Genomic DNA, 16,182 nt, shown 5'->3' on the forward strand with positions numbered 1-16,182 from the left:
CCCCATTCTCCATCAGTTTTCAGGCAATCGAAGTGGTACACCCGTCGCCTAGGGGGGGAGATTTTGATAGAAGACTCCTACAGAAAGAGACCCAGTGGATCTATCGTCTGAGGACTGTGTATCCTCTGGGTCTTAATGAGAAGCTGTCGTTTGTGGCATTTTTGTAAATATACATGAGTCCCAGCCACTTTGGCTTTGTTTATACATATCCTGCAGTCTAATATGTGTATCTCAGTACCATACCCCTGAGCATCATTCAGGGTGTATCATCTATATTTTTTTTTTTTTTTAATTATTATTTATTTTTTTATTTTTTATATATCATATGTTCTGGAGGAGCTTTAGTGGCACTTGTTGTCTCTTTCATCAATTTCTATATTGTGCCCTCCACTGTGTGACGTACACCAGGGCAATACCATTATTTATGCTTATCATATCCTATTATAGGTGTCTGGTGTAGGAACTGTCACAATACTCCATGCTGGAGTGTGTTCCTAGGTACTAACTCAATTATCTTGTCTCTATATAGTGTGTACATGTACCCCTTACATGATATTGGTACAATGGTTCCTGTATCATAGAGGCATTTTCCTGCTGTGCGCCCCATGAGCTAGGTCTAGCTTACCCTATGGGTGTTAAGTGTCCATAGGGAGAGTATCAGCTAATCTTCTATGGGAATAGGCAGCAGCTAGCTGTGGATCACGTGATATATCAGGTGGAACGCACTATGCATTCCACAGACCGGAAGTAGTCATCACTAGAGCCCGGTCATGTGATCATGTGTTATGTCAGGTGGAACGCACAGTGCATTCCACAGACCGGAAGTAGTCATCACTAGAGCCCGGTCGCATGATCCACAAGCAGGAACTCACTCAATAGCCCACAGACCGGAAGTGGTGATGAGCGGAGCTAACACTGGGAGTATATAGGAGGGCATGAGTGAGCCTGCAGCTCCTAGGGGCATTACATCCTGGCACCTACCACCTTAGGAGTACACTGGACATCTGCAACAGGATGCCTGTTCCACCATCGGGACGCTATTGATAAGTATTGCTGGTTTTCAGACACATGTATACTTTGTGCTTTTGTGCTATTGAGCATTTAATAATCCAGTGATAGTAGGATGCAGCTATCAGCTGCCTGACTGGGCTAATTGCAAACAGTATACTGTATCTTAGCATGCCTGTCACATTCATTTTCTGCTATATCCTGGCATTTGGGTACTGACTCCCAAGAGTCGTATTGGTGGTATTCACTTGCTGTAATACTTAGGATTTCTATTGTCCTGATTACTAGTACTGGCATCATCCCATGTGCATTCTGAGACACACATGTGTCACTGAGTTACTCCTCAGCATCATCCAGCAATCCACCGGAGGTGGTGCAGGTGGTTTTGCGCTGTATATCTATTGCACTACATTTTCTTTTGTTGTTATTGTTTGTTGTACACCACTATATCCCTGATGATCCTGTTATTATTTGTACAGGTGAAACGCGTTGGATTCTTTTTTGTATATTGGTTTGGTGTGGTACCCCATTTTGTGTGATTCACATTTTGTGTTTGTTTGTGTCTTGTCCTGCACTTAGAGGAGGGAAGGGAACGTCATCGTGGTTGGGGCCACCCTTTTAAGGAGGTGGGTCACCCCAAAAGGTAGGGAAAGTATCACAATCTAGGAGTGGACAGAGTGCACCTTGTCCTCTTGTGTGTTTCCCTTTTAATACGTTCCGTTGTCTATTCATTTACACTGTTATTTTCCTAAGTGCGGTGATTTTGATTCAGATTGGTGATTCTATATATTTGAGCTATATATACTTTTCTTTTTTATTCTTATCTTGATTAAAAGCTATGTTTTAGTTCCTAAGTGCTTACTTTGTTATGAATTAAATTTGTTGCTTTATAGTAGCACAGGAGTGTGTATATCGGCGTGGAGGACGTTACCCCCTCCTATATCTAATTGGGTTTTCTGTGGAATAAACGAAACTATACCCTAACAGACTCCCACTATTGTAGCTGCAATTATTTAGCCGTTATAGCAAGGTTCATTTTAGGTTCGGTTCGTACGAATCCGAACTTCACAAAAGTTCGCCAGATCGAACCGAACTTTTCAAAAGTTCGCTCATCCCTAGTGGGGACAGTTTTATGGATGTTTAAATTGATGGGGGTCCCAGCAATAAGAAATCAACAATCAGTTTGTTTGCCCTGTTCTGAAGATAGGGGATAACTCCTTAAGATGGGAACACCCCTTTAAATAAGAAAAAAAAAAAAATCTGATTTAGAAATCTTTACACTAATTCTTTTATTGATATTTTGTACGATGTAATACTATAGAATTACTTTATAATTTTTTTTATTGTAATTCATCTACATAGGAATGTAAGCGAAGCATTTATGTCTCAAAGGGGATTTGGACTATACCTGGAAAAGACCCTTCACAATAAGCCAATGACAAAGTGTTCACATGCTGAGACCAGAAATTAACTCTAATAAGAAGGGAATCCTGAAAGTAAGTGTCCAATGTACTTACAGCACCCCCACAGGGGAAGCTGAGCATTGCACAGTGTCCACTATGGTTGTCTGTCAGGTCCTCCACACGCATAGATGCTCTTGATAACTTCTCTCTCCATTATGATAATGTAATGATTGACCAAAACAGTTTAGGATTCTTTAACCCTTTAACGACACACGGCGTACATTTATGCCCCCGCTGCCTGGGCCTTAAGGCAGGAGGACGTAAATGTATGCCCTGGCGCTGTCCCTGGCAGCGTTTAAGTATAAGTGACCGGAGCATCTCCAGTCACTTAGCGATCGTGACCCCCGCAGCGTCTCCCGATTGCATTTCCTCACTGCCGGAGGTCTTCTCCTTACCTCCGTGCAGTCTTCGGTTCAGTCCTCTGATCAGAAGATCGCCGATAACACTGATCTCTGCTATGCTATGGCATAGCAGAGATCAGTGTATGTAATCTAATATATGTAAGTGATAGTTCCCTAAGGGAACTATAACTGGGTTCACACTACGTATATTTCAGTCAGTATTGTGGTCCTCATATTGCAACCAAAACCAGGAGTGGATTAAAAACACAGAAAGGCTATGTACACACAATGGTGAAATTGAGTGGATGGCCGCCATATAACAGTAAATAACGGCCATTATTTCAATATAACAGCCGTTGTTTTAAAATAACAGCAAATATTTGCCATTAAATGGCGGCCATCCACTCAATTTCAACATTGTGTGAACAGAGCCTTTCTGTGTTTTTAATCCACTCCTGGTTTTGGTTGCAATATGAGGACCACAATACTGACTGAAATATACGTAGTGTGAACCCATAAAAGTGTAAATAAATTAATAAATAAATGTTTTACAAAATGCCTCAAAGGCCCTCCCCATTTCATACATAAAACACATAAAAAGTAATAAAGTTAATTAACATATAATACACATAAAAAAAGCGGTAAAAATACACAGAGATTGCTTTTTTTTTAATGACATTTTATGTCTAAAAAAATTAATAAAAAGCGATCAATTTATCTAGAAAAAAGTTACTAATAAAAACTAGAGATTATGGCGCAAAAAATGACGACCCCGTAGGTGAAAAAATAAGTGCGCTATAGGAGTTACAATAGGACCATTTTAAATATGCCTATTTGCAAAAAAAAAGTTTTACTGCTAATAAAAATAGTAAAACCTAAGAAAACCTAGTAAACCTGCATATCGCTGTGTTCAGACCGACCTATAGAATAAAGTAAAAATGCCAGTTTTACCGCAAAGTGGATTACGTAAACATGGAAGCCCCCCAAAATTGCCCCCCCCCCCCCCGCAAACCCAAGTTCACCCCATAAATTATATTTTGGGGGTTCTGTCATTCATTTTATGGCAGATTGAAAGATGCCATTACAAAGTATACCTGTTCCTGAAAAAAAAACAAGCCCTTACATGGCCCGGTAGGTGGAAAAATGAAAGAGTTATAGGTCTTAGAAGGCGAGGAGGAAAAAACGAAAACGCAAAAGTGACAATTGGCCCGGTCCTTAAAGGGGAAGTCCAGGCAAAATAGTTTTAAGATATGTTATTGGCCAACAAAAGTTATGAAAATTACTAACAGACACTTATTATGGGAAACGCACCTATATTGCATTTTTCCTGCACTTACTACAGCATGGTGTGTTCAGGTCTCTGGAAAGTTGGGGATATCACATCACATAAACTGCCGACGCCTGCTGCAACGGTGGGACAGACTGGAGCAGCAGGAGTCGGCAGTTTATGTGACGTGACATCACCAACTTTACAGAGACCTGAACACGCCATGCTGTAGTAAGTGCAGGAAAAATGCAATATAGGTGCGTTTCCCATAATGTGTCTATTAGTAATTTTCATAACTTTTGTTTGGCAATAACATATATTAAAATTATTTTGCCCGGACTTCCCCTTTAAGGCCATTTCAGGCTCTGTCCTTAAGGGGTTAACAGAATATAAGAACATTTTCTTTCTTTTTTTTTAGACTACATACCCATTAATTGCATTTATATTTATCTGTCTCGCTAAACTACGTTTTGTATTTAACTCCGGTCTCAGCAGTATTATATAACATTTCGGGAAGAATATGCAGCCTAAAATACCAACACTTGAAGATATTACAGCAAATATTTCTACAAGAACTGTATTCTTCCCAGTCACACTCATATAGGCCGGGATAAAAGCCACCCAGACACTGCACACAACCAGCATGCTGAATGTGATGTTTTTAGCTTCATTAAAACTATCTGGTAAATTTCTGGCCAAGAAAGCAACAATGAAACTAACAGCAGCGAGTAGTCCCATATAGCCCAGGAGTATGGAGAAGGCCAGCATTGACCCTTCATTACACTGGAATATGATCTTGTCTTGATATAAGTGAGTGTTCTGTTCTGGGAATGGAGGAGATGTAGATAACCAGATGATACTAAGTAACACTTGAAGAAATGAACAGAAGAAGACAACACAGTTTGGGATTTTCACACCAATAAATTTCCTCCATGAGCTTCCAGGTTTGGTGGCTTTGAAGGCCATGTAGACCATGATGGTTTTAGCCAGAATAGAAGAGACGGCTACTGAGAAGATGATCCCAAATGAAGTCTGGCGGAGCATACAGGTGACATGTGTAGGGCGACCCAGGAACAAGAATACACAGAGGAAACTCAACATGATGGAGACCAGGAGGATGAAGCTCAGGGTTTGGTTATTGGCTCTGACCACTGGAGTGTCTCGGAACAGAACAAAAATGCCCAAGATTGTGGATGTTATTGCAAAACACAGGACAGATATAAAGGAGACGGCCATAACTTTTGGGTCATGATGATTGTAGAATAAATATTCAGTAGGTTTTAGCACACACTGGTTCATGTCATTCGGCCAATGATATTCAGGACACTTTTGGCATAATACACTGTCTATAAAAAAAAAAAAAAGAAAAGAAAATGTAACGCATAAATGCTATAAGCATCTCACAAAAGTAAGGTGTGAGCGCACACTACATAGTAAGCTATTTCATGGAGTGCAGACAACCTCAGCAAATAAGATAAGACAAAAAACAAGAAAAAGAATCTGAGGATAATAAAGTATTGCACATCCAAAAATATATCAACATAATTTTATTAAACAAAAAATAAGAGAAAACACACAGAAAAAACAAGAAAGGCTGTATACAGCAATAAAAACCCAACTCTGAGGGGGGAGAAAACAATCAATCACCCCACCAACCGGGATCTCCCACATGAACAGATGTCACATGCCTAAATAGCAGGCATCCCTCCCATGAATCCATACAATGAATGGTACATAATGCACAAAAGAACAAGTCAATGCAATATAACAAAATACAGAAATATATACATATGGTAACTGTGCAAAAAATGTACAAACCAAATGAGAGACAGGAGGAGATGAGAGTGACCCCGGTACTGACCCTACCCACTCTCATCTCCTCCTGTCTCTCATTTGGTTTGTACATTTTTTGCACAGTTACCATATGTATATATTTCTGTATTTTGTTATATTGCATTGACTTGTTCTTTTGTGCATTATGTACCATTCATTGTATGGATTCATGGGAGGGATGCCTGCTATTTAGGCATGTGACATCTGTTCATGTGGGAGATCCCGGTTGGTGGGGTGATTGATTGTTTTCTCCCCCCTCAGAGTTGGGTTTTTATTGCTGTATACAGCCTTTCTTGTTTTTTCTGTGTGTTTTCTCTTATTTTTTGTTTAATAAAATTATGTTGATATATTTTTGGATGTGCAATACTTTATTATCCTCAGATTCTTTTTCTTGTTTTTTGTAAATGCTATAAGCATAAGAAAATGTTTAAGCGTGCCTTCACACTGACCGACTTGCAGTGGAAATCTCACTGCGAGTTTTGCAGAGAGACACGATACGAGCTAAGGTCTGAAAGACCGATGCGAGTATGTAATGCAGCTGCTCCCTTAACCACTTCATCTTCTCCCGCCCGGCTCCCGCTCTCTGTATACATTACCTGTCTCCTGCATGCGGTCCCGGCTTCCTGCTCTGCCGCCCAGCCAATTAGTGGGTTGCCCAGCCAACTAAGTGGCTTTGGCTGGGTAACACACTGATTGGCTGGGCTGCAGAGCAGGAAGCCGGGACCCTGTGCAGGAGACAGGTAATGTATACAGAGAGTGGCAGCCGGGCGGGAGCGGATGAAGAGGTTAAGGTAGCGGCTGCATTACATACTCACAGCGCCAACAAAGTATGTGTACACAGGACCTGCCGAGACCTTAGCTCGTAGTGGGTCTAGCTGCAAAACTCGCAGCTAGATTTCCGCTGCGGGTCGGTCAGTGTGAAGGCACCCTAAAGAAGACTTTTAATAAAAGAATAAAATAAAGAATAGCACAAGGAAGTGTTGGCTTAAGCTTTAAGGGGTTGCCCGGCCTAACTTACAAAACTACGCTTTTGCCAAGGCTGTGGGCGACACAAGCATGGTATACTTACGTGTCCGGCTCTGCCGCAGCTGCTACTTCCCGCTGTCCTCCACTCTCTGCTGCTGTCATCATTCTGACAACTTCCGGTGATGTCTCATTCTTACAGGAAGTGACAGTTTAGCATGGACAGTATAGTTCTGTGTAATCAGAGCAACCATTACCTGGCCGCTCAGCATAGAGACTCATCACTGCCGGCTCACATTCACTGCTCCAACTCCATGCTGTTTGCCTCAGGCTTCCTCTGCTGGTCACTCTCCTGCTGCTTCCACCATGATGATTATTCTTGGTCTGCCTTCTAGGGACCGTGCACTGGCGTGCCTCTCTACGTGTGCTCCACCTACACCTTTGTGGCTTAAACTATTTGAGGCTGCTCTGCCTACTCTGAGCAACATTGTGTTTTACCATGGTGAAGGTGTCTGTCTAGCTGCTACCTGGACATTTCCAGCTCTTCCACTTTCCACCTGCAACTAGCTATCTGCTCCCTGAACTTCCAGCTCTGCTACACAACCTGCTGAGGACAGTGGCGGGCTTTGGCACCAAGCACCCCAAGCGGTCGCTTGGAGCCCCCATCATCCAGGGGGGCCCCCACGCCCCGCTCTTGTGCTCAAGACCGCTGGACAGGGCCGCTGCCCCGCTCGCTGCTGCCATCTGAACTGTAACTATGAGCACTCGTAATAAGCGCTCATAGTTACATGCAGCAGCACTGACAGGGCGGGAGACATTGGCCCCCTTCCTGTCAGCCACTCTTGTGGCCGCAGGAAGGGTTTTCCCTGCGGTCACAAGTGGCAGCTTTGTCCTTGTGGTGTCGGCGCTCCAGTGACATCACTGGAGCATTGGCGCCAGGACAAGGGGAGTGCGGCCTCTTGTGATCGCAGGGAAAACCCTTCCTGCGGCCACAAGAGTGAAGAGAAGAGGAGACACCCGGATCCAGGTGAGTATAAGTGTTTGTTTTATTGTGTTATATACTATATGGGAGGGGGAGCACACAGGGGGGCTATATAACAGGGGGAGCACACAGGGGGGCTATAGACTACTGGGGCTTCACAGGGGGTCTATATACTACTTGGGACAGCAGAATGGGGTCTATATACAACTTAGAGAGCACACAGGAGGTCTATATCCAAGTGGGGGAGCACACAGGGGGGCTATATACTACTGGGGGAGCACACAGGGGTCTATATACTACTGGTGGGGCACGCAGGGGGTCTATATACTACTGGGGAACATACAGGGGGTCTACATACTACTTGTGAGGCACACAGGTGGTCTATATAATACTGGTGGGGCACACAGGGGGTCTATATACTACTAGGGGAACCACACAGGGGGTTTATATACTACTGAAGGAGCACACAGGGATCTATATCCAAGTGGGGGAGCACACTGGAGGTCTATATCCAAGTGGGGGAGCACACAGGGGGGCTAAATACCCCTGAGGGAGCACACAGGGGGCCTATATACTAGTGGGGGAGCACACAGGGGGTATATACAACTGGGGGCAGCACACAGGGGGTCTATATACAACTGGGGTAGCACACAGGAGCTCTATATACTTCTGGGGGAGCACACGGGGGGCTATATATAACTGGGGGAACACACAGGGGTCTATATAATACTGGGGGAAGCAAGCAAGGGGTATATACTACTGGGGGCAGGACACAAGAGGTATATACTATTGGGGGCAGCACACAAGGAATATATATGACTGGCGGTAGCGCACAAGGGGTATATACTACAGGGGGCCACACACAGTGGTCTATTGTTTTGGAACGTGTGTCGAGGGGGGGGGGACCCAGACATAACTTCGCTTGGGGCCCCAGAAATGCCAAGACCGCCCCTGGCTGATGACCAGCGCCACCTTCTGGATCTGCTTCATATTACTTATCTGGGCTGTTCAGTATCTCCTGGGCTTCTGACATACTGCACCTGCCTCATCCCTGCCTGGTTAGCCATTACCTTAACCAGCACCGCTCTTGGGGTAGCGACATGGTATCCTCTAGCCACATAGAAGACAAAGACCAGCTTCTGCATACTGGAACAGGATAAAGGGTTTGTATACTTAGACTCCACTTCTAAGTTTGGTCCAAAGTCAAACCGGTAGGTAACAAAACTGTTGGGTCATTACAAAAATTTATACTGGAATAAAAAAAAAGACTTAAATATGGTAAAAAGTGAATTCCATTTTTTCACTGGAAAACCTTTGTGATATTTCAATGACTGTACCCACGGCATACAGCCAACACATGACATGACTGCCACCTCCAGACAACAAAAATATATTTGACCTAAATGACCTTATACTTTTTGAACATTTAGCAGAATAGGCCACTATTAAAGGGCAATATGGAAGCTCTTGTGTCTTGCTTATACCTATTTTGGCTGCCATATATGAGTGGTTTGCTATCTTGCCCCCTTTTACCTCTCTGTAAATGCAGCCTACATTTCCCATGATGGCTCAGAGGAGGCAAAGTTCTATCAATGAACCTGTTCTGAGTGATAACTAAGTGTACCTAGTGATAGGTTTTTTCCCTGTTTGCTCTTACAAGCAAGAGTTAGAGAAGAGGCATCACAATGAACACAATGAGGATTCTATAGCTGGAGCTGAGTATGGACTTGCCTACTATATCACTGCACTCCTGGTCTCTTTAGATAGGATAGAAAGAAGAAGTAATTTTACCTGTCTCCTTAGATATTTCTCCCTCTGAACATTCCAAACATTTGAAGCAGCATTTATGTATTCCCGGAGCTAAAACCTTCTGGTAGCCTGGAGGACATGGAGGAGAGCAGGTTGACACTGGAACCTGACATGATGGATATGAAATAAAACATTGTTGTTACTTTTTACCAAATCCTTTTACAAGTTTTATCTTTAGGAAAGCAGAAGAGATCATAGATGTCCTGTCCGGGGCATCTGGAAAAGATTTGTCTGTAAACTGGGAAGATGTACAGTAAATTTTAGCAGCATAAACTGCAAGTTTATTAGTGATTGGACCATGTTGAGTATAGTGCAAAATTTTTACGCAGATGTGAAAACAATGCAGTAAAGTAAGACACTTCTCGTCAGGGGGGCATCCAGCTCCAAATTGTTATTCTGCAGCAGGAAAACCTCCCCAAACACACAGTCACTGTCATTAAGAACTACCATGTAAAGGAAACCCGGAAGTGATGATAGTGCCCCTACTGAACCCCGATCTTTACATCTTCAAATCTGTCTGAGATTACAAAGTCAGAACCAAAAAAAAATAAATTATAAAAATTAAAACTGGTGACATTTTGTATTGTAGCATTCAGGAGCCATGCTCGCCATGATCATGCTCCTATTATGTCCTGCCATAGACAGGGTGCAATAGGGAAACAGAAAAAGAAGAGTACACAACAATATTTTATTTTGTAGTGTTTTGTACAATCATTTACCGGGCCTCCTTGCCTGTCAATCATCCTGTAGAGCAGGCTGACAGGAAGGAGAACCGTGACTAGTCACAGCCCAGATGACCCGGCTCTTCCCGCTGCACGGGACTGAACAGTATTTTACCGGACATAAAAACTATGGAGCCTGGAACCCTTGATACCACCGGAGAGCCGGATGCCAGCTGCATGCAGCCATTCCGGGAGCCCAGTCAGCACAAATGTGCCTATTGGTTCCCTTTAAAGGAAATCTGCCAGGTCTGTACCAGGTACAGAGCTTTGCAGAGTAATAAAATAGCATTTTTCTTTGGAAGTTAAAGTGCCACACAAGTACAGCTGAGCCACAGTATGCACATCTCTCCCCCCCACACACAAACACACACACACACACACACCTTAACTGATTGATGTGCAGGATTTAGCCTCCAGCCCTGTATAACAATAACCAAGGAAGATTCCCTTTAAGTAACCTCAGATTGTGGCCCCCTTGTTTTAGGGTAAACATAATTAGGGGGTGGTATATTGTTTCTAGTTGTGAACCTTCAGATATAATAACTTTAAAGGGGCACACATTGTTAAAATATAAAAAAAATATATATTTGTCCACAGGACGCAGTTATTGTACAAACTTTTATGTAGCACATTTTAGGAAAAGAAAAGACAGCTGTATTATCTTATTCTTTACAGCTGTATTTTGCTTTTATATTACTGTGTGTGTGAACACTTTACATCATTTTATATTTTACCACTTCTATTTTTGAAAGCAATCTTACCTTACAGCATGTTTTTCATACCTGCCTTAAATATTTGCACAGTACTCTATTACATCATGAATACCAATAATGTTAATCTCTAATAATTATCATTTACTTCTCCATTTTTCCAAAAAGTTCCATTATTTGTTAAGACAAGCCCATTTTCTTCAGGGGATGATGAATTAAAATTTCCAATATTGATGAGAAGATAATTCCCTTCCAAAGAAATCACAAAACTGAAGATGTCATAGGACGTGGTCATTTCTCCTTTTTCATTAAAACGCACATGTTCCCCAGTAGGATCCTTGAAAGAAACTCTTCTTACGAACTAGAAATAAAAATAAAAAAATTATTGTGTACGACATAAAAAAAAAAAATCTGCACATAAGAAATTAAAGGGGTATTCCCAGTTGGGAATCTTATCCCCTATCCAAACACTTTTCGATGTTTGCACTATGGCACTGTACCAGCCTCTAAATGCCACACAACGCCCATAACTTCCACTAGCTTTTTCCAGGATATTTTTCCATACTTGGACATCATCTCTCCTGCTGAATTACTGTTCATCCACACGAATGGAGGACAGCTGTGTATCACTACTATAAAGATACTGTCGGTGCCGTGCGCATAGCATGACCACCTAAGGTGAGCCACATCCTATCTGTCACTGCTTATCCTTCCCTACATATTGCAGTCAGGGGAGTAGCTAAGATTCATGGGGTTCCACAGCAAAAAAACTGTACAGGGTCCCCCTTCCCCTATGCTCAACGCAAAGCACTGCATATATATAGGCTCGGTTATGTGGCCAAAAATAAAATCTTTTGTGGCCAAAGGCAGAAACCTGTCTGAATCCACAAGAGTGACTGGCAGAGCAGAGAGCCAATGACTGCTTGCTCTGTCAGTCCGTCCACTGTATTTAACTATAAGGGCTCATTACAGGCCCTTATGGTTAAATACATAGGTGCAGGAGGTACATAACCCCTTATGTACTGCAGTGTGTAAGTGACTCAAAGTTCACTTACATGCTGTAACACAAAAAAGAGTTAAAAAGCAGAAGACAAGTGATCTCTGCTTCACTGCTCTGATAACCCTTGACCTTGAAGCTTGAAGCCAAAACAGAGGTCAGGGGTTATAAGCGCAGTAAAGCAGAGATCTCCTTGTTTTCTGCTTTTTAACCCTTTTTTGTGTTGCAGCATGTAAGTGATCTTTGGTTCAACTACACACTGCAGTACGTAAGGGGTTAAAGCAGAAGGACACAGGATGGCTCTTACCTTCCCTGTGCATCCCTGGGCCCCCCTGCCATCTGCCTCTATGGTAGCTACCCCTCTGTTTGAAGTATTCAACTATATATTGTATAGTGTATAGAGTACATAAAAATATATATAATTTTGGTGTTGGTATTGTGTTTTAATTATTTTAAATTCATGTTTTTTTTCAAGGCAAAGTCACCGAGAAAAACTGAAATTCTGGAATTGGGTACTTTTTTCCCCTTTAAATTATAAATTGTTAAAGGGGATGTTTTACAATTTTTGAACTGGTCTCCAACTGGTCACAACTGTATATTCACAGTCAGATCTTACATTTCTCATATATCTGTGACTTTCTCTGAAGCCCTCGTTGTTGTTTTTTAACAAATATCTCAGCACATTGTGTAGAGAATGGGCCATGGCATAAACTGATTTATACACCAGATAAGTAACATGGAAATTTTCTGATGGGTTTAGGTATCTCACCAGTTCACCCAGTAATAAAGTTCTGTTGCAGCTATGAGGTTGGATTTTATAATATTTCTGATAAAACTTGTTCATATCTGGATCCAATGTTACACAGTTAAAATTATATGCTACAATGTGCTCCATAAAATAGTCACTTGGACGACTCACTAGGATCGTATTCTGGATGTATTCTTTTAATTCTGGAATCCTTTTGGATGGAGGTGAGAATACCAGACTTCCATGAAAAAGAGATTTACTTGTATTAGAGCTCAGCGGTGTGGCTGTCCACCCTACGGGTATAATAAACGTCTTCTCACCAATATGATCACATTGGTCCTGTATAAAGGCCATAATAAGTATTGAAACTTTACCACAAATGATGATGACTTGTGAAGTTGCTTTTTCAATAATTTCCTTTTTCTTTCTATATTGTTTCTTCTTTTCACAGATTTTAACAATATATTCAACACAGATATCATATTTAGCCGCCATTGTCTTTAGCTCCTGGCTCTGCTTCTCCCCGACATCATCATCGGACGCAATAACACCGATCCACGTCCAGTTATAATGTCTGAGTAATCGGACAATCGCCAGACACTGGGTGTGATAATTGGGAAGTGCTTGGAGGAATTGCGGATAGAGCTTTGAGTTGGTTAAAAGAGGATCTGCCGAACCGTAACTGATCTGAAAATATATTATACAATGATTGTTACAGATCCCTACTACTCCACCATTAATACATCAAATATAAAGCAACAGAACAGGCTACGGCTAGAAAATAGAAAATAAACCAAGGAGGGTTTTTCTAGTTTAAAACACTTCTTCAGGCCTCTTCTTTTCTCCCTCTCTCTACTCTTAAGGGTTTCTTGGACCGTTGTGCCCTTGGATTCTGAAAAGCCTTGCAACTCCACCATTTCTCCTTTCTCTTTCTTCTCCTTCACCTTTTTTTCGCTCCATCACCACATTCGAGTCTGTCTGCCTGGGCTCCGTCACTCTATGCCACTTACTTTCCCTCCTCTATGCCATGTTGGGCTCCCTACCTGAGCCCCCCATATCTGAATTTCTGGGAGGGTTATCTTCTCCTTTCCCTATCAGCAGCTAAGGTAACGAGGATGCCTATGCTTACTTGCTTCTCTTCCATTTCTTCATGCTGGCAAGAGGCAGAATAAAAGGTGCTTTCCAGATGCTACTGTGTCCCTATACGCATCCTTAGTATGCTCTCTGAGGCCTCACTGCTGTGCAGGAGGAACTGTGTAGAAGGGGGGTCTCTCCTGCACCTTTTTGGAGCTCCCCAAAGCTGGGTTCTTTCTGGAGGGAGGTATGGCACATAGCCTCCACATTCACAGACCACCAGGCTCCTCCAGCATTTGGCCCCCTGTTGGTGCAATACGCCATTGTTGTTCTTACATTATGCAACGTCATGCCCTTTTGGATATTTGTTTGAACTATACCGGGTGCTGTTTGTAACTTTTTTATATAAAAATTTAATAAATGCAATTTTTAATTTTTTTTTTTTTAAAGACAAATAAATAATAGGTTGAAGGTTTTTATTAAGAAATAATCTGAATAGTAAAATAAACTGAATGTCCTATTAAAAGTCATATTTATGATACTAACCAGAATGTGAACTTTATGGTTATTTTTCAGAAATATAAAAAACATAGATTGTAGGCAGAAAAGAATACAATATAGTATAATGGTAGTGTAGAGGGCAAGTCACAACTATCACAGGCATCTGCTACATGCAAACAACCGTGTAAATATCCCTCCATAACTTTCTGCAGGAGCACCGGGCTGCACGATTGGCCAGGAGTTCCTGCAGTGCTAATTGGTCAGTCTGACACAGCCCCGGCTACTGATTCGCTGCATGGATGCAGCATCAATGGACCGATAGGGTCCCGGACTCCTGATGAAAATTATTTAAAAAAAAAAAAAAAACAATATCAGGTATATCATCTTTATAATGAAAAGGTTGGGGTCTATGAGACTACGGCTCACCTGTGCATATCCATACATTCTTAGTATTTGGGCCATATGTAACGATATCTCTGAACTTAGGTCTCCAATAACACCGACCAAGTGACCAAACTCCTTACAGCTGTAATTGGGAATAAGGTCTCCAGGACCAGAGAGAATCTGTAAGACACTGTCTATAGCCTTATTCACATTGTTACAGGAGTCATACACATGGTATCCCAGGGTCATATTTGGTAAAATATCCGGGTTCTTGTTAATCTCATCGATGGCAAACATGAAAGCCAGGACGTATCTGTAAAATCTAGGTAAAGGTCTGTGGAGAGTTTATTGGCATAACCAGTGAATATGATACTACATCATAATTAGTCATAGAAAACCCTAAGGGGGAGATTTATCAAACTGGTGTAAAGTAAAAATGGCTCAGTTGCCCCTAGCAACCAATCAGATTCCAGCTTTTATTTTCCAAAGAATATATGAAGATTAAAAAGCTGGAATCTGATTGGTTGCTAGGGGCAACTGAGCCAATTCTACTTTAAACCAGTTTGATAAATCTCCCCCTAAGTGTCCACCATTATTCCTCATGTGAGATTGTTTTTGTATGGTTAGATTGAATCTATTTTCAACTCCAATAAATGAACATATTTTGGTAAATAATTTTACCTGTCTGGGGTGCTTTACGCTTTTATTTTTCTGATACAAACTGTCCGCTCTGTTTTCTTCAGCCTAACTTCCTGTCTGGTATACATCATGTAATGGACTTCCTGTTCTGATGTATAGGACACTCTAGTCAGGAATTCAGCCAACTCCATCCCCCTACTATCTTAAAGGACAACTCCCGCGGGACCCCAAAAAAAAAAAAAACACAGACACACACAGACACCATACTCACCATCTCTCCGGTGACGATCGTCACTCGATTCGCCCGCCGTCCGCCTCTCCGTCGCCGCCTTCCGCCATCCAGCGATGTCTCCAACTTCCGGGTCCAGGGGATGGAAAAGGCTGCCAGTGCGCTTGCGCACCGGCAGCCTTTTCATTGGCTGGAGCGCATCACATGGCTTCCAGCAAGCTCAGCCAATCAGGGCTGAGCAAGCTGGAAGCCATGTGATGCGCTCCAGCCAATGAAAAGCCTGCTGGTGCGCATGTGCACCAGCAGCCTTTTCATCCCCATTCACTTTGCATGAAGACGCCGAGGAGGAAGAAGACCCGGACCGCCCCCCGGCTCTGACGTCGTCGTCACCAGATGCCGCCCCGGAGAAGAGGACCGTGACGATCGTAATAGGTAATGTATACATTCCTTAACTTCCGGGGTGGGGGGTCAGGGGTCCGAAAGTGGGGGAAGGGGGCCAGGCCGGGTATTTA

General features: G+C 42.5%; 1 protein-coding gene and 1 long non-coding RNA gene across 2 annotated transcripts; one reads left to right on the top strand and one right to left on the bottom strand.

Moving 5' to 3' along the window:
- Positions 1–865: 865 nt before the first annotated feature.
- LOC138796685 (uncharacterized) lies at positions 866–14,336 on the top strand. The gene is made up of 3 exons (XR_011363786.1): positions 866–1,047; positions 2,371–2,504; positions 13,295–14,336. It is a non-coding gene; the product is annotated as an uncharacterized lncRNA (long non-coding RNA).
- On the bottom strand, positions 4,494–13,197 carry LOC138797112 (vomeronasal type-2 receptor 26-like). The gene is made up of 6 exons (XM_069976913.1): positions 12,712–13,197; positions 12,154–12,156; positions 11,247–11,459; positions 9,817–9,904; positions 9,649–9,735; positions 4,494–5,425 (listed from the first exon to the last, which is right to left on the bottom strand). The coding sequence occupies exons 1-6, from the start codon at positions 13,195–13,197 to the stop codon at positions 4,494–4,496; spliced, it is 1,809 nt and encodes a 602-aa protein (XP_069833014.1).
- Positions 14,337–16,182: the final 1,846 nt, after the last annotated feature.

The sequence above is a fragment of the Dendropsophus ebraccatus genome, chromosome 7 (genome assembly GCF_027789765.1).
Source record: "Dendropsophus ebraccatus isolate aDenEbr1 chromosome 7, aDenEbr1.pat, whole genome shotgun sequence".
Taxonomy (NCBI): domain Eukaryota; kingdom Metazoa; phylum Chordata; class Amphibia; order Anura; family Hylidae; genus Dendropsophus; species Dendropsophus ebraccatus.